Source organism: Lagopus muta, chromosome 1, assembly GCF_023343835.1.
Source record: "Lagopus muta isolate bLagMut1 chromosome 1, bLagMut1 primary, whole genome shotgun sequence".
Lineage (NCBI taxonomy): Eukaryota > Metazoa > Chordata > Aves > Galliformes > Phasianidae > Lagopus > Lagopus muta.
The window spans coordinates 38,221,328-38,240,051 of record NC_064433.1 but is presented as its reverse complement, the minus strand read 5'-3'; the positions used below and the strand labels follow the sequence as shown (position 1 = coordinate 38,240,051).

At 35.3% G+C, this 18,724-nt stretch overlaps 1 protein-coding gene across 11 annotated transcripts in view; it reads right to left on the bottom strand.

Moving 5' to 3' along the window:
• NAV3 (neuron navigator 3) overlaps positions 1 to 18,724 on the bottom strand; it is a 523,919-nt gene that overhangs the window by 135,524 nt on the left and 369,671 nt on the right. For all 11 annotated transcript variants that reach the window (XM_048934384.1, XM_048934394.1, XM_048934333.1 and 8 more), the window contains 2 exons: positions 15,095 to 15,167; positions 10,998 to 11,172 (listed from right to left, as the gene is read on the bottom strand). In XM_048934384.1, the coding sequence (XP_048790341.1) occupies positions 10,998 to 11,172; positions 15,095 to 15,167 (248 nt within the window). The remainder of the gene's footprint in view (positions 1 to 10,997; positions 11,173 to 15,094; positions 15,168 to 18,724) is intronic.

Genomic DNA, 18,724 nt, shown 5'->3' with positions numbered 1-18,724 from the left:
GAGCCATTCTGAGTGCATAAAATATTTACCTGCTACCTTTCATCCTACCTGATACTTATCAGTGGGTAACATCTGGCAGTGAGGAAAACAGACCTGTTTTGCTCAAAGCTGTATTTTTGTTAATGCTAATAAATACTCAAAGGCATTATAAATATATTCCCGCATTAAAGCGGCACAGACGCATGCTAACAATCCAAAGAGCAGAAATTTAACATCACAGCATTTAGGATGAGGAATTATTTATTTACCAAAAGGCTAGAAAGTAGGATACTCCTAGTTTTCAGTTGTCTGCTCCCCAAATTCTTTCCATTGCCATAATACTCCTATCAGCAGCCTTCCCTGCTATACAGTCACAGTTTCAGCTCCTTGGAGCAGCCACAGCAGCTGCCTGCAAAGCCCAGCCTTGATAAATTGGCATGAAGGGGACATAGGGATTGAGGAAGAGAACAGCCCCATCTGCAGAGCATTCAGGAAAGCCCAATGGGGCAGCTTAGAGCTGGGGCTCAGTCCTGTCATCCAGAGGCTGGCACAGCCTGGATCTTTACCAAGGCCAGGAATAAATCAGCTAGCCTCTGGCTTCATACTTATCACTCCTATTTAGTGCATAGAGAATGAGAAAGCAGATTCTTCTGATTAAGCAAATCCTGCTCAAAAGAGGCAAGATGTTGTAAACACATCTGATCCCAAAATCTTAGACTCTTCAAACTGGCTTCCAGGTGAAAACAAGCCCTAATGTTTTCCTGTTTCCTCTCACACTCCAACAAAGCACTAATCACCACAACAGAGATGAAATGACAGAGCTTGGTGATAAACTGTGAGAAAATGGAATAAGCATGCTGAGGCAGCCCAGAAAGAGAATTCACTGCGGACTTAACTGGGGAAGTACTGAGAGGGAAGCAATGCAGATGTTAGAGACTGTGATGCCCCTGAAGTGCTAATGGAAAACCCCAGAGCTATACCACAACCAGTGGCTGTGCAGCACTGTTGGTCACTTTGGGGAGAATGCACCACAAGTGATAACACCCAGACAGGGAGCTGAATGAGGGCATGCAGCCACTGACAAAATAAAAGGGTTTAAGAAATGGTCCTGAAAGATGCAGGCAATCTAGGAAGTCCACATCAGTCACAATACTAATTATTAAATGTCATTCTGCTGAAAGTGAAGAGAAATACTCAACTAAAATGGGGACATAGGAAAAAAGATGAAGTGGGAAGACAAGTGACTGACAGATACTGGACTAAACTGCCAGAAGATGTTTCTGCTGAACAAATAGCATCGTATACCAGGAAAGAAGAAGCTCCTTGAAAGAGTATATAACATGTAAAGTTGAAGGATACAACTTGTAAAAACCTAGATAGTAAGTACCAAGCAAGCTGATTCAAATAAAAAATTTTAACTGCCTTCTAAAAAAGGTAACAGTGTCAGCCAGCACATCACCTACTTTCCATTAACAGTCTTTTGAAAGATCAAAAGGATCACATTACATCACTCTGTCACAACTGTGTAGCCATTTTCCTGTGATGTTGAGGTGTACGATGGCTTTAAAATGACAGTTATGTGATCTGTTAAAGATAGAAAGAAAACCAAAGGGAGGCCGTAGTACATAATCAAAGTTCTACCTTACTGGCATACTTGAATTTTAGATGCTGTTGATCTTATAAAGTATATTTATATCTCACTAGGGTGACTGCACTCCAGCTCCCAAGATTTTTTTTATTAGAACGATTCCTCAATTAAAAATGAAACAAAAAATAATCAGCAAGATTGTGCTGTAGTCAATGTTAACTCTCTCTCTTGCTTTCAGACTACTTGACTGTACACTTCTCATTGGTCTGGCTGGTAGATAGCACAAGATACAACAATCTAAGGTTCACCTGATTCCAAATCCCAAGCCTGCCACATGCTCCACAGTGTTCTCCAAACAGTCTGGGCAGTGAAAGTATGCCCCATTCCTCAAAAGAGCAGACTAGGAAGACTGAGGAAAAAAACATCAAACTCACTTTTCAAAGAACAGTGTATTTCTGACATTTCTTGTGCTATTTTAGCCCAACTCTGGTGAAATAATGTTTATAAATATTAGAAGGTCGCTCTGAAAGTAGTGCCTCCTGTTTATTTCTATGGAAACTATAGCAGATACAAATAGCACCAGAACAGTTGTTGACAGAGGAAGTTCTCAGTCACGCTATTTTTTCCAAAATACTGACCACTGTTAGCTCTCCATTTTTGCCAGTGATGAGCAAAAGCCTGTATGCTGTGCTAATGAAAAACTGCATGGCCATCCAGAATGTCCTTGTCTTTCACATCCCTGCCACCACTACTGAAATGTGCCACCTACTGCTTCATTGTGCTCACCATCCACTGTTTGGTTCTCATGAACAACATCAGTGAAAGTCAATGGGTGCCATTTTTTTCCACACAGAGGAATTCAGTTTCGCACTTTTGCTTCATACACACTTCCATGTCAGACACCATTTTGTCAGACTGCCCCTCTGGTGCCATCTGTCACATGGCAGCAAAATGTAACAAAATATTGCTGTGAATGTTCAACCTCTACTATCATACCACCACCATCTGCATTTGACAGCATGGGCTAACATAACGAAATACTGTCTTACTCCAAATGCAGTGCCTTCTATCTATGTGCTACATATATGCTTTTAAATCTTACATAAGCATGTGTATTTCATATATTTATATCATAGAGATACATACATATGATACAGAAACATTTATTTTTTCATTCACAGGAGGAAATGTCTATCGGTGTTGCAGCAGTGTCCCCCAAGGGGCCATCTTGGGATTGATACTCTTCAACATCTTTATCAATGACATACACAGTAGGATCAAGTGCACCCTCAGTGACCTTGCTGATTACTCCAAGCTCATCGGCGCTTTTGACACATTAGAAGGAAGGGATGCCATCCAGAGGGACTTGGACAGGCTTGAGAAGTTGGCTCATAAGAACCTAATCATGTTCGAAAAGGCCAAGTGCAAGGTGTTGCAGTTGGGTCAAGGCAATTCCAGATAGGTCTATACACTGAGAGAAGAACTAATTGAGAGCAGCTCTAGGGAGAAGGATATGGGGGATTCTAGTGGAAAGTAAGTTGGAAGCCAGAAATATGGTCAAATGTGTTCAAGACCAGGTTGGATGGGGCCCCAGCCAGCCTGATCGAGTGGGTGGCAGCCCTGCCCACAGCAGGGGGGGGTTGAAACTATACGGTTTTTAAAGTCACTTCCAACGCAAAGAACATGTTAACACATGTTAATAAGTATGCCCAACTGTAAATATACAATAGACAAGAAAGAAGCAGATGGCTTATGTTCAGATATGTTAACCTAGTTTGACTTGTGCAATATCAAAAGAAACCAGTCAGCTTGATATAGTGTTGCCAACCCTGCCCACGGCAGGGGGCTCGAAATGGATGATCTTTATGGTCCCTTCAAATCTAAGCCATTCTATGATCTGTTTTGTATTAACTAGATATCTTTCCCTTCTGCTTTAACTTCTACAATCTTATACAGGAAAGATATCTGCATCTGATTCAGGCTTGGAAAGAGAAGCAAAACTGCTTTCTCAATGTTTTCATGTTCATAGTTCATAACCCAAAAACTCAGATAACCCAGTTGACCATCTACATTTACGTTCTCAGTCAGAACTAGTCCTCTACCACAGCGACTATATCTTTCCCACCCTGGTCCTAGTATTTGTAGTACTGTCATTCAGTGAAAGAATGTGAAATCACACCGTTAAAAAAAACAAGAAGGATGACAACTTAGTCAAAACATGCAACATAATGTGTTTAGTTGACATGTAACTCACTTCTAGCAATACAATCTTCTAAAAACCACTAATTTTTCTGAACAAATCAAGCAACACTGTGCTACCAGAACTGAGAATGTATTCTTAGGGATAATTTTATCTTTTATGACCCTATCTCTGTGCCATTTTTGATCTTGAACAAGAATACACCAGATGACCTACACAGAAATGTATGTCATTACTAAGACTGCAACAAAGTTTTCTCCAAAAGGGAATGAGAAAGAGGATGCCAAAAAGTCTGAGGCTGTCACTCTCTGAAATCTAAAATAACTGTCTTTGGAACATTTTCACAGATTTAAAAAAAAAAAAAAAAAAAATCATATTCATCAATGCATCCTATAGAATGGTTGGGGTTGATATAAACCTCCATTAATCCATTAAATAACACAATCTACACTTCTCATTAGTTTTTGGGGGGGAGTTTTTTGGTCAGTGAAGAGAGAAACTCATCATATCCATAGCTGCTGCAAAGAGTACTGTTCTCTTATTAACTGGTATCTGCCAAACAACAATACATAGAATATCATTTCACATTCGCAGAACTGTCTGTGAAAATATTTAGAGATAAAAATGGATAAAAGAACTGACTGTAGCAGAAAGAAGTAGCAGTACAAACATAAAGCTGTGACTAGAAGGAATACATGAATACAAGTGAAAGATCAAGTCATACCCTGCCAGCAAGGAATTTATTGAGGAATAAATAAAAATAAAAAAACATTTTGCTTCAGAATAGATAATAAAATAAACTATAGGACAAAAGAAAGAATGAACACCATAATAAATCACTATGGTTCCCACTGAATACTATATTTATTCAAGTTATATTTGCCATTTACACAAATGTTTGCAAGCCATCTGAATTAAACAGATGCCAGATCTGGAAAAGGAAAAAGATTCACGGACAAAACTTCAGCAGAATTTGTTTTCAGAGAATAAGAACAAAGAATGAATCTGGACATGTAGGGAGGGCAGAGCAGGAAATAATATCTGTAAAGAAAATAACTGTATTCTAAGGTTACTTGAAAAGGAAATATAGAAAAGGATGGATCCTGACATTAAAAAGATAAATGGAAGAAATCCCATTAAGAGCTACAGAAAAATTATGGCTGAAGTACATCAAAATGGAAATACAAAAAGTAACGAGTGATGAGAAGCAAAGGAGAAAAACAAGACCATGAAAGTATCTGAGGCAGACAAAATGAAAATCATCACTAAAGTGAATTAAAACATTCTTTTGAAAACTGCAAGGACAAGAAGGAAGGATGACAGTTTCATCTTGAAGTGCAGACAAAACAAGAGAAGTATCCTCCTTGAGCAGGTGGCAGAGGTAATCTAACAGGAGAAATCAACTATATATCATTATATGCAGATGCATGATAAATAACATAACTAACAAAGGACAAGATTTTCAGGAACCAGTCCAAAGAATTATGTAGGAAGGTGAAACATATCAGCAGTTTCTGAGAGGTCAATAGCAAAAAGATTAAATAAGAGATGAAACGTTTAAGGAAATCTGAAAAGCTATTACAAGGATCTAAAATGTTTTATAATTTACGCTTTTATATTTCCTCTCTCGTATGTGGTATATTATAGCTATAAAAGAGACTATTTCTTTTGGAAATTGAAACTCCTCTTCAAAAGAAATTTTCTTTCCTTATGTTAAGCTTTAACACTGCTTATCTTAGACAGCGTGGACTACAGGGAAGAAATCTATGAAAAATATATTGTTGCTATGGCACTGACTGCCGTTTACAATGAAGGTTACAAGAAAGGAACATCTTTTGCAATTATCAAACTGCAATCCTTTTGAGCACAGTAATTTCTAAGTTGTTCAAATGCAACTATGTATTATGAAACTACAAATAATGCTCATGCTTTGCCTGTTGTTTTGAAATATTCATTTTGTTAAAAAACCAAAACTTGCTACTGAAACTGTGACAGAAATATTAATATTTAGGACACAGTGATGGTGTATTTTTTATGTGCTTCTCTGTCATTATGTCATGGATAAATCCTAGAGAATTCCCAACACTGTAATAATCTCTAGCATCCTTGTGAGAGTTATGTAAATGTGTAAATTAATTTGATACTTGTGTGATACTTGTGCAAAAAAAATGGAGTGTGCAAGAAGATTAACTGGTAAACTATATACAAGAACAAATCTCTGATTTTTGCAATCCCACGTTGTTACTTATAATCTATTTGCTTAGGTACACAGTTAACTGATATAACTGGTATGCAGATACACCACATATTTTAGTTACTTGGGCTACAAGAAGGATGAACTTCATGCCCTGGTCTGTTAAGGCATCAAAATTTCCTTTCATTGGCAACTGTAAGGACTGTTATGATAGTATCTTTAAGGAGCAGAAAGAAATGGGGCAAAAGCTGACTCTTAAAGGAAGCTCAATTAAAGTAAAATGAAATCCCAAAGGTCCATTTGAAAGTCAGTTGCCACACATTACTTTGCAATCACATTAGGTAATGCAGATCATTGTGCATTATCTCCCAGACAAATAAAAATACATCAGATAAGGCTAATAGTTTGCTCATTCAGATATCTACTGGAAAAAATAAAATAATAAACCTTTTTCTAATTTGTCTTCTTCTTTTAAACAGTGATTATATAGTGAAAAAAGCAGGAGCAGCATACCTGGTTATCTTCATTAAAACAAAATGATCAGTAATGGTAAGAGCTAAGACAGGGAAGAGACGTAGTTCATCCCTTTGCTTTTCATTAACCAAGACACGTGACTTTCATTTTTTAGCCTATGTTGGTGTGATGCACTTGGTGCAGACTATTAAGGCTATATTTTAAACCTCAAGAATACTGAAACAAAGGCCTTTTTCTAAATTGCCAGTGGTGGAACCAAGATTGGCATATGGATCGCCAGTATTCAGGCATGGATCTATTTAAATGCATAATCATAACCACTGCATTTGCATTACTGTGTTTCACACAGCACTAGATGTGCGTTCAATAAGCTTCATTTTTTCCCTAATACATCTAAGAAGTAGGCAACATGAAACCGAGTTCATTACACTAGTTATATATGCAACTGCCTGTAGAAATCAGCTACCTAACTTTGTTTATGCACTTAGGAAAACCAGGGTGCTCTTTTAATATAACAAATTTAACAAAATCCATCTGGACCTCAAGCTGTGCTCATCATTCCTGTACGTGATAAAATAGTTTGTCCGTCTTCTGGAATTTTGCTGACAGCTTACTGAAACCAGTTACTGCCTAATCCATAAATGAGACAGAACTTCTTTCATCCACATGTGTTTTCTCTTAGTATCTGGGTGGTTGAAAGATCATCACTGCAGAAAGTTTAGATGTATTGCTGTGATAATGGAATCCACCAGCAAAGTGAAGCATAAAAATATAATGTAACCATTGTTGTCATGTATCTGTACTGACAGATATAAATAAGGCCACCAGCACTGTATTTTTTAACCAAATCTCTAAGCAGCAATGCAGTCATAACTAAACAGTGAAGTGTCTATCCCAGATTTTGAAATACTCAATTCCCAGTTAGTCACAAAAGAACGTAGGAAATTTTAGGATGAAAAGAAATCAGAAATCCCATCTACAACTGTTCTCTTTCTTGAATTACCATTTGTTGTTTACCACAGACTTTTCCATTAATTGCTAAATGATTTTAAGAGATTTTATACTTAGTGGTACAAAGTTACAATCTACCATAAGTAAAGCATATTCTTTGAAATGAAATTCCACTTACCATAAATCAGCTTCCTTTATTCTTTTTATATTTACTTCATTATTTGGTTATCCTCACTAGAATTACATAGGACAATGATACCCTTCCACATTCAGAGTCTTGCTCCCCTTCTGTGTATACAGTTTTCAAAATTTTGAGTTTGGTTAGGCATAGTTTACAAATGGCTAAGGATGCTGAAATATTGCCACACTGATCAACTGTAGATACCTTTGTTAGAGCCTGCCACAGAAAAGTCTGCATGGAAAACCATCTAGCCCAAATTAACTGCAATTATAAAGAAATATTTTCAAAGACTTAAATTGCAACTTGAAATGTGATTGAACACCGAACTCTAAAAAAAAAAAAGTCTGTAAAATGCATCTACCTTTGTCAGTGTATGTATTTTAGTTTTGTTTATTGTGTACATACAGATGCACACCAAACACACTGCAGTGTATATAATCCTTTCAAAAAGACCTCATTCATCTAACATGGTAGAACTATGGGATTTTACAGCTAAAACAAAAAGAGGCAGCACCTAAAGTGTGTTTTATTGCCATCTACCCACAGGTGCAAGTAGATACTTTTCTAAGGGTACATTCAGAACTGCAACAGACTTAGTAAAGAAAGAGTCGCTGCTCAATTACAAATCAGTAGCGATAAATTGTCTTAAAGATTACTATAAACCATCCGTTCATAAAGACTTTTAGTTCCTGCTCTGTTAATCAGTCATAGAATAGTAGAATATTTTGATTTGGAAGGGACATTTGAAGATCTTCTAGTTCCCTCTGTAATTAATGTTGAGACACAAATGCCATGAAAGAAATTATATCACAGAACTGAATCTTGGGAGTCATGTAAGCTACTTGTCCGTATTTGAGACAGCAAAATGTAGGCAAGAGGCACGATTAACACCATCACAGGAGTTCTATTCGTTTCATATTTTGACTTCCTTCTAAATAGAATCTTATTTATTTCTATCTCAAAACTAAGAAGTTTTTTAGCAAAAATGGCTTTTCTGATTGAAAAAAGAACGAGTTAAATAAGATGACTGTTAAGAAAGGAAAAGCTGCTAAGTCCCCCACAGACAGTTCAAATTAACAGATCTACACATCTGTGGAAATCATATTTTCCAAATGCAGTAGAAGTGGACATGTTACTCTATACTAATTTCCTAGTATTACTTCAATGACAAATGAAAAAAAAAACTTTTTGTCCTCTTCGTTTTGCTAGCAGCTGAGAATACTAGAAACATTCATTCACAATAGAAGGTAAGAATCTTTCAAATATAGACAACTTTCACAAAGAAGGATCTTTACCTTTACAGCCCTTATGGATAAATATGGGGATAGAGAAAATCATGTTCAGTTAGTACAGACGTTTGCAGTGAGAAATACTCAAAATATGTATACGTAAAAGCAAGCATAAATTCTTGCTTTTAGTTTACAGGTAGGGAGTAAGACATTATTAATCTTGGTGTACTTTTTTAGAAAGAAAAAAAGTAGTTGAAATATAAATAGCTATAAATAACATGTACAGGCATTAAAGCAGGAAGTCTAATACGCATTGATGAAAGTAGAAATTGTTAAAACAGCTTTAGATGTCACTTAATGAAGTCATGAAAGCTGAGATTCTGGATGCAGAAAGACTGCCTTCCTTCTAAACGATGTATGTTTAAACTTAGCAAAGGAGAAGAGCAGAAATAGGCACTGAAGGTCTTGCAAAATTATAATGAAAGGAAAGCTTTATACAAATTCATCCCCTCAGTGCTGACCATTCCTGAGCAGACAAAGAACTAGTGTTTAAGTTGTCTTCCAAATGATAACAACTGCTTTTCTCCAAGTTTTTTGGACAAACAAAATTCTTTACAATAGCGGTGATGCATAAAGGAACATCATAGCTAGTTTTAATTTAAAAAACTCCATGGCTGAACTAGAAAAGCAGGAGATGTTTCAGTTTTACTAAACTGTAAACAAATCCCAAAAATCAGAAGTATCTGCATACAGCTAACTAAGTCCTTAACTCTATTGATCAAAGCAGTGAATACTTCTACGCCTCTATTCTAAATATCTTTGTTATGATAGAAAAATAACAACTTTTTCAATAACAAGATATTATTTCCTCCCATGCAGTTATTAAACACCCTACAGACAGCAAAAAAATCAACTTGTGAAAATGTTCAGAGTCTTCCAGAATGATGCCATAATTCCTTAGATTATATGCTAGTAAAAAACTTCACAGAAAAAGAAAGCATTCAAAGAGATGAATTTTTAGAAGCGGGAAAAAAATGCATTCCACATTATAACGTCTAAGGCAGTGCAAGTGGATCCTAACTTTTGCATCAAATGAGATACTAAAATTGCCACTGGCAATGTTCTCCTAGATTTATTTTTGCAACATTCTCAGTCTCAAGGCAAAGTTTTCTATTATTTTGGGGTGCAAAAGGTTTTTTTCAACTGAAGAATAAGTTTTATAAACATGAAAGAGTATCTTAGGTGCAAATCGGACTCAGGAACCAAAATTTAACTACTGCACTCTCATATTTTAATCACTGATTTATCATATTCTAGACGATTGTTCATGAAGCACACAAAATCTTTCAAACAAGAAAATTACTGAAACAAGTATTAAAGCCATCAGACCAACATTAAAGCTTTTCATTAACAATTCACTTATACTCTTATTTGTGAGTAGCTTTTTTTCCTTCCTCAGTACAGCATAACTTGCTAATACTTTTGATTTAAATAGATACTTGTTTAAAGCTGATTCTTTTGTCATGGCCAGTAGGAAACCACCTTCTCCAAATATCTGTACAGCTTCAATCTGAGAGGAACATAATTCAACTATTTAAGATGCCACTGAATTTTTTGCCTTCCTAACTAAATCTTAATTTGACCCCTGAAAAGAAGAAAATGGATTAAGATAATTTTTTTTTCCCTTTTCTTTTACCATTTCAAAAGCCATTCAAACAGAATTAGGTACTCAAAAACAGAATGCATGGGAAAAAAAAGAGTTAAGAACAAATTGAACTATCAGTTGTGCCTTTTCCCTGTGCATTTTGCTAAGCATTTGAGATAACTCATTTAGATGTGCAACTGGGCATAAGAGGAAAACATGAGTGTGTACTAACAATCTCTTACTGTGTAAAGTACTGCTGAATCAAAGTGTAAAAAAATGCCTTAAAATTAACTAGAATTTGAACTAAATTTAATTTAACTGGAGAGATTATCACTCTACCTTTATTATAAGAAATACAAGCTTAATACCAAATACAAAATAAATATTGTGTTCCTAAATATATACAACAATAATAATAAATAAGCAATAAATAAATAAATAAATAAATAAAATACAAGTCTCTTGTAAGGGATCTATTTTTCCACAAAAACTTCTTCTTTTTGAACACACAAAATAAATTGCTTTTACTTATAAGGAAATTAATTTTTTAACCTACCTCGACTGCATATCTTGCGTTTTGGACTGGCTGATTTCTGCTGGAGATGAAGGTACTTGCTGTTGTAGCTCCACCAAAGACTGGTAGTACTGTTGCTGATGATGTTGCTGCTGTTTGTATCGAGACAAACTGAAAAACAGGCCTAAAATGGCTTTCAAATTTCCATTCCTTATTTCTATATCAAAAAGAAAAAAAGAAAAAGAAGTGAAAACACAGTGGTTTTAGACTTTCAGTTTTGAAGAAGTTTTACACTCTAACGTCCATGTAAACAAACCTATACATATTTATACTCTTCTGCATTTCTCTCTGCTATGAGAGACATGCCAGGTGCCATTGATACTTCATTGTTTGTCTTTGCTTATTTATGTGCTGTTGTTGCAAGAAGCACATCTCTTTAATGTCCTTGTGATGAAACACATGTGCATGGTCATAAAGAAGAGTAAAGCTAACATTAAGCAATAAATATATTTGAAAATAAATACAGTACACAGCCTCAACTCAGTACAAGGATTCTTGGGAAGCAGAGAAGCTAGAACAGCTAGTGAAAAATCTCTGTTCTTCTGGCTTTAGGTAAACATCCCTTCTAAGTAGTGGCTTTACATTTCTCTTATGGCTTCTTGGGCAAATCTTTGTCCAGCACCAGTAAACAATGACTTCTAAAAAAAGTGGAAAGAGGAGATGTCTGCAATCTAGTGGATGAGTGCATATGCATTCACTAGAATTAGGAAGGAACACAAGAGAAGCAGATTAATGGAAAATACCGATGAAAAGAGGTGACCATAAGATTTGTGATTATATCTTTGAACTTTCCAGTAACATCATTTTCTAGTTTCCTATTCCATGCTGCTTGTACTGATTAACAAAAACTTCAAAAATACAGCTTTCACTTGTGGCTAAAATAGCTTTCCATATGAAATTTTGTCTCTAGGTAGAATCCTCAAGTCTCCCATTCCTTTCTCTTTGTCTTTGCACAGCCTGAGATGAAGGTTTTAAAAGGCTAATGTTATTCTTTGCTCATAAAGGATCTCCATGTCAAAAAAGAAGCCTCAGGGGGCCTTAATGAAATTATCTGCAGCACTTAGGTCTGTTCATAACTTCATTATTAATTTTCTTTGGCACCGGGCTTCTTGTGTAAGGTTTTCATTAGGCCAATAGCCTTGTAACCTAACATGTAACATTTCAATCTTTCTGTCTTTTCCTGCAAATACAAAGACTGAGTTTTATGTACTACACAGCCTTTCCTTATAAATGCTTAATACAGATTATAAACAAACACTATAATATTAATGTTCTTTAAATCATATTAATTACCTTTCCACAGGTGAAATGCTGGTGCATACGTGAACAGGCCATCAAACACTACAGCACTTATGCTCTCACTCTGTTCAGCAAGAGCAAACAATTCTGAACACCCCAATGTACTTTGCAAAATGGAAATTTGTTCTATGTATCTATACTTGCTCTTGTTCCCTATGAAGATGCAGTAGGATCACTGATTCCTCATGAGATATCAGTAACATGCAGAACTTTCTCAGTATTAGCAAGCTGTTTAGGAATAATGACTTCTGTAGTTATACTGCTGTCAAGGAAGATCAAGGAAGCTTTTATTTAACATTATCTTAACAAAAAAAAAAAAAAAAGAAAAAGAAAAAGAAAAAGAAAAAAAAAAAGACAAACCAAAACATGTAAATACCATTGTTCAAGCTTCTCCAGTTCTATCCCAGATATTATTTATTCTTGTCATATTGCATCATGTAGTTCTCAGGAAAATAATCCCTTGTTCATTAAATCACATCCATATATTTTTATCTTATAATTTCACCTTTTTGTGTGTGTGTTAAACCATATGTTTAACTACTTGTAAAGGAGAATGTGAACAATGTTGTACTTATTCCCTGCTTTTAGACCAGGTACAGTTGGAAGAATTCTCTTAAAGCATAAACTCCTGGAAAATTATCAAAGGTACTAAATATAATACTAAATGCAGGGAAGAGGAGAGGAACTACTTTTCTTCATTGAAACTGGTTTATTATTTATCACTTGGATTCTCCAGTACAGATTTTGCTCTCAAGGTTTAAAAAACAACTTTTGTTCAAGAATTCCCTGCTCAAGCATCTAAATGAGGTGGGAAATTGGTTTCAAATCTTTAATCTTTGTTAAGGTCATAGTTTTCTGTTTGGGAAACTGTCTGCAAAATGCATTAATACATGTCTCAACAGTAGTAAGACATTTACTAAAGCCTATTAGAAGAAGCAGCCATATCAGTTTGTGAACTTCATGGATTTTAAACATAAATGTGATGAAAAAAGCCACTATGAAGATAACCTGATAACTTAATGATAAAAACAACATAGCAGTTTTTCTCAATTCCTTCTTCTCAAGGAAATTGCAATGTTCAAAATAATACATGTTAAAAATGGTACATTTAAGGGAGGCATGTTACTGCAAAATGATACAGAAACATCAAAGATACTAGAAGATGTACTCCAGAGTCAATATTGACTGACAAACAGCAAAATTAGTTTGAACATTACTTCAGAATTCAAGAAATGCAGTGTTAAAATTCTGTCTCAATACAAGTTTTTAAAAATAGTCTTTGCATTTAAAACTGCATTAGATTATTACTTTTAGTAGTATTTGTACTTAATGCCAACCGGTTGAATCCTACATCTTTCTACAAGTGATTTTCCAAAGCAAAACAAAGGTTTGTATAAAGGCATGTATTACAGAATGCACTCTGATTTTGATTTAATGAAGTACAGAGAAAAAGAATGTTGTTTTGTGCCATGCTATGAAACAATGAAGAGTATTGTTGTGAAATAAATTCATGCTATTCATACATTTGATTCTTATTTTGTATGCAAGTAAAAATAAGCTTCCCTGAAAAAATGAGTTCTAAATGACTTTTTGGGCAGCCTGGTCTAGTATTAAAAGTGGAGGTTGGTGGCCCTACATGTGGCAGGGAGGTTGAAGATTTGTGATCCTTGAAGTCCTTTCCAATCCTAGCCATTCTGTGATTCTGTGACTTTGGGATGATTGGCAGCATGTAAATATTCAGTATTCTAACACATCAACATATCTTCATTATATACAAAGGTTCCTTTTTATCAGTTAAGGAGTTTTCCATAATTAAATTATTATAGAGAAACGACAGAACATATCATGGCTGTGCTATGCTTCCACCAGAGGTACTAGGAAAGGTGGGGATGGTAGAGGATAACAATGTTAATTTTAAAATCAAGCACTAGCTAGCATTCAAAATTTTTCTTCACATTATCTTGTAAAAATAAATGGAAATTGGCATCTCTTAAAAAAAGAATGCCTCCTTTCCCTTAGTTTTGCCACATGCAAAATAAATGCATAGCATTGTGACTTGATAATACCTATTGGCTTCAGCTGCCACAGAATTCAAAGGGACTTCTATGGTGCACAGAACCCTGCAGAACTGTTTAATCCCTCACAAGACAAATGTTTGCATACATTTTATTACACTACAAAATAAAATAACCGTTTGAGTTAATTCTGCATTAATTTAGCAAATATTACACGTTAAGACAATTGGTACTTGACTTGATATATTGATTACTCATAACTGCATCAGGCACTAACTTGATTAAGACAGTAAAAAGAGCTATAATATAAGCAGCAAGACTGTTCTCTCTTTCACGTAATACAGCACATCACTGTTATGCAATACATTTCAGATGCATCCAGACAATACTAATACTGAGTATAAAGGCTCTTAAACAGTCTTCCCCGGGTTTATTTATCTGAGCAAGATTCTTATATATCTATGTTTGTTTTGAAACCCATATATGAAGACAAAACGTGTACTTGGGGAAAACTGTACTTATCTGACATTTTGGAGATAACATGAAAGTGTTAATAAAGGTTGCCTTAAGTTTTGTAAATATACTAAATTCCTTAGTTCAATTTCAATAGAAAATTAAAGTTTTCTCTCACTCCTTATCAGTAATCAGTATTTGAGTGCTGTTCAAAGCAGCTACAGTTTGGTACAAAGGTACAAATAATTTCTATTAAAAAAATTAGCTTAAAAAAAAATCCAGTTATTTGTTCTGATGATCAATTTCTCTTACCTTCTGCAGAAAGACCTTGGACATTTACACCTCTGGCTGCCAGAAAGCTGAGGCAGACATCAACATTCTCAATCTGCAATATGAACATAAATAACAAGCAGCGTAAGACTATTTGACAAAATGTACTAAAGTGTAGGGGAAAAAAAAAAAAAAGAAATGTCCTAGGAATGAATACTTTACATTCACTGCATTCTACAGCTCTTTACCAAAGTTTAACAAGAATGATTACTCCTAATTAGGGACCTGATATAAAGCTTTCATTGTCTACTTTGCTGCTTAAAAACAATTCATAAATGCCCGATCCAGAATGGCATGCTGGCAAATCAGCAACCCATCTACTTAACATAAAACTGGATTTGATACACTGCAAACAAACAGCAATGAAAGCGTCCATAGAGAGTTAGACACTGAACATATGTTTAGAGAAGTGGGTGAGTTAGCTGAAAAATGAAATCAAAAGCATCCAACAAATGTTTTAGCAAAGGTATTTCCCTGAGATGATATAGAATTTTGTGAAGATTATGTCAGAGCAATGTTTTATTTTCCTTTTCTTTTTAAATATCATTCTAAATAATTTTAACTTATTTAAAGATTATGTATCTCTGAAAAGTGCTTGCTTATTAAAAGACATGTTGCTGATTTCAGTTGATTGTTTAGATGAATTTTACAGTTGCCACACAGTTTAAGGAAAGAGAAGAAGAAAACTTAGCCCAAATGTAGACGGATGAAAGGATCAAACTTCTGTCTCTACAATGACTAGTCACAGTATTAATGCTTTTCAGCTTTCTACATTTCACAGATTAGGGAGCAGAACGTTCCAAAAGGTTCATATGAATGACCATCCCTGACTGATTTCCCAGACGCTTTCAGGATGTATGAAGCAAATATAAGGGTAACACCTCTCAACTAACAACTTTGTATGGCTCAATATATTCTTATCTACTCAAAATTATGCTATGTGGAGTGGTGTCCTATGTCAAGTGCCTTACACGGACTTGATTTAAAACTATATTTTTTAGGTTGAAGGATTTTTTTATTTTAAGTAATTGGGATCACAGAAATAAAAAGTTTAACAATATAATTAAAATACCTATTGTCATTGGGAAACATTAAAGGAAACAAGCACCAAGCACCACACCCATAAACCTGCAGTAGATCAAGTCCATGCTATTTTGTTTTAATGTTCACTTGTTTTACAGTCTCATTATCATCAGTTTCCAGCCCTCATAGCATGAGGCTTAAATTCACTCCTTGACTAAAAAGTATTTGATTGTTGACAGCATCTTTCCTAACCTGAGAGAAAAGCCTTTTATTATGGCTGTCTTTCTATGATAGCACTTCTACACTTATCCTCAGCGAATACTATTAGATAAAAGGAATAGAAACATTATTTTTAACAGTGACCCTTGAAATATATACTATGAGTTTACACAGACTTTCTTGACCCACAGATACTACTTATAAACATAAGCATCTGCAAAGCTCTTAGATATTGCTTGTTAAGCACAACAAACTCCAAAACATTAGTAACCATATCTTTAAAAAAGTATTTTCCTACACTTAGTTAACTTATTTCTAATGACATACTACCATTTATAGGAAATAATAAGCAATCTCTCTCCTAGATCAATTTAAAAAAGTAAATACAACTCTGCTGCTAATTGTAATTAAAGTTACTCTTATGTTGGGATTCACCATAAAACTTTCTTCAATCAGCTTGGCAGCATTCACTTATTTGTACAGCTGGAATAGTGGAACAACTGTCATAAAAATCAATGGGATTATTCCAGTTCTGGTCAAGCAATGAAAATGCAGTTCCTCAGGCATTAACTCTGTGATTCTCTTATATGTTTATGTAGTTTCACATCATGAAAATAAATAAACAAATAGTCCGATAGATAAACAAACTAGGTCATTTCATAAAGGGCAATGATGTGATACACCTAAGTGAGCTGAAAGTAGGCTGCATCAAAAATAGGAAGATCGACTTCTTCCTCACCTCCTCCTTCTCCTCCCAGGTGTGGAGCCCTGCTGCTGCCAGCTCGTCTGATCTTCAATGATTCTCTGAGCACACCAGGAGCTCGCTCAGCACACAGAACCCACCCAGCAAAGAAAGCAATCATTTTTTAGTCACTCCAGTTTCCCGTGCAGACTGATGAGCACAGGCATCAGAGGAGGAAAGGGTGCGTCCAAGCCTGAGTAAGGCATAGTTTGGGGAGGAGAGGGCAGACGAGGAGGAGGGACAGGAAGATTAAACCACTCCTGACAGCAACGGCAAGAAAATGAGCTGGCTCAGCCCTGACCTCCAACTACACCCATGGATCAGTCATGAAAATAATACACATGATGAGGATAGCTTTGCTCGACCTTTAAAAAAGGTCAACTACACAAGAAAACAATTTGAATGGAAATTTTCCTGTCTTGAAGAATTTAACAGAAGTGAAGATTTCTTTGGATATAAGCTATATAACTGTGTCTCTTTGAACTTTCAGATCAACCATAATGCAGAATGAACTACTTCAAAGATGGGAAATTTTGCTCTACCTACCACTTAATACTGGGAATCAAATGAGAAAAAAAAACTAGACCAGAGTCAGTAGTGACCACATCCAAATATCCAAACCAATGTTTCCTAGCAGACCTGCTAGCATAACTAACATTTTTCATAATTGACATGTATTCTCTGTCATACTTTGGGAGACTATTAACTATAAACAAAACCCTATTTTCTATGTACTACAGTACACAGTACATATATATACCATAGTACATAGTATTATGTAAAGTACTAATACTATGAAAACATCTCAATAGCTATCTGCAATACTAAATATTTAGTAAATAGTAAGCCAAAACCTTACCATACGCTTAGGATGAAAAATATTCTATAGAAATGGCTCCTGGTTAGTTTACATGTCAACATCTACTGTATGTGTCTTTGAAGTCACATTTCTTAAACCTGCTGACAAATCTAGTCATCATTACTAGCACTGATGACTCAATATACTGAAAACTACAAAGCAAATTCTGTTTTGCTTCATAGTTCACTCAGAGAACTCTAATAGAAACCCTGAGTCCAAAATCATTCCTCTTGGTGGTGCTGTATGAAGTAATAGCAGAAGCCAACTTTCAGACAATTGACTGTGGTTGCAGTATTAGCCTTATAATGAAGTCTTCTTTTGGTTTGTGAATAGAGCAAGTCTGGCGTGGCAGTTCACAGTCACACAGCACACAGAAAATGTCAGAACATAACTCTTGCAGTCAGTTTTCTGATAATAACTGCAGTTACTTACAACTCTCAGAATCTGTTAGGAGATTCAGTGAAACATCTATTAATACATTTCTGGATTATTTTCACTTTCTTTCCTTTCCAGAAGAAGCTTTCTAGAAGAAGTTAGCCTTAATCTTGTCCCATTTTAAAGCTTTCAGTACGTCTATAAATGCTGCTTTAATTACCTACTTCTTGCTTTGGCAAACCACAGTTATTCTTTGAACTCAAACCCCAGAAATACCAAACACTTTTTATTCAAACTTACACACAGATGAGAGTAATTTTTCAATCACAAAAGCTCTAAGAGATTTCAAGCAGCTTCCAGTCAATACTGTTTCAATCAAGAGTGGTATGAATCC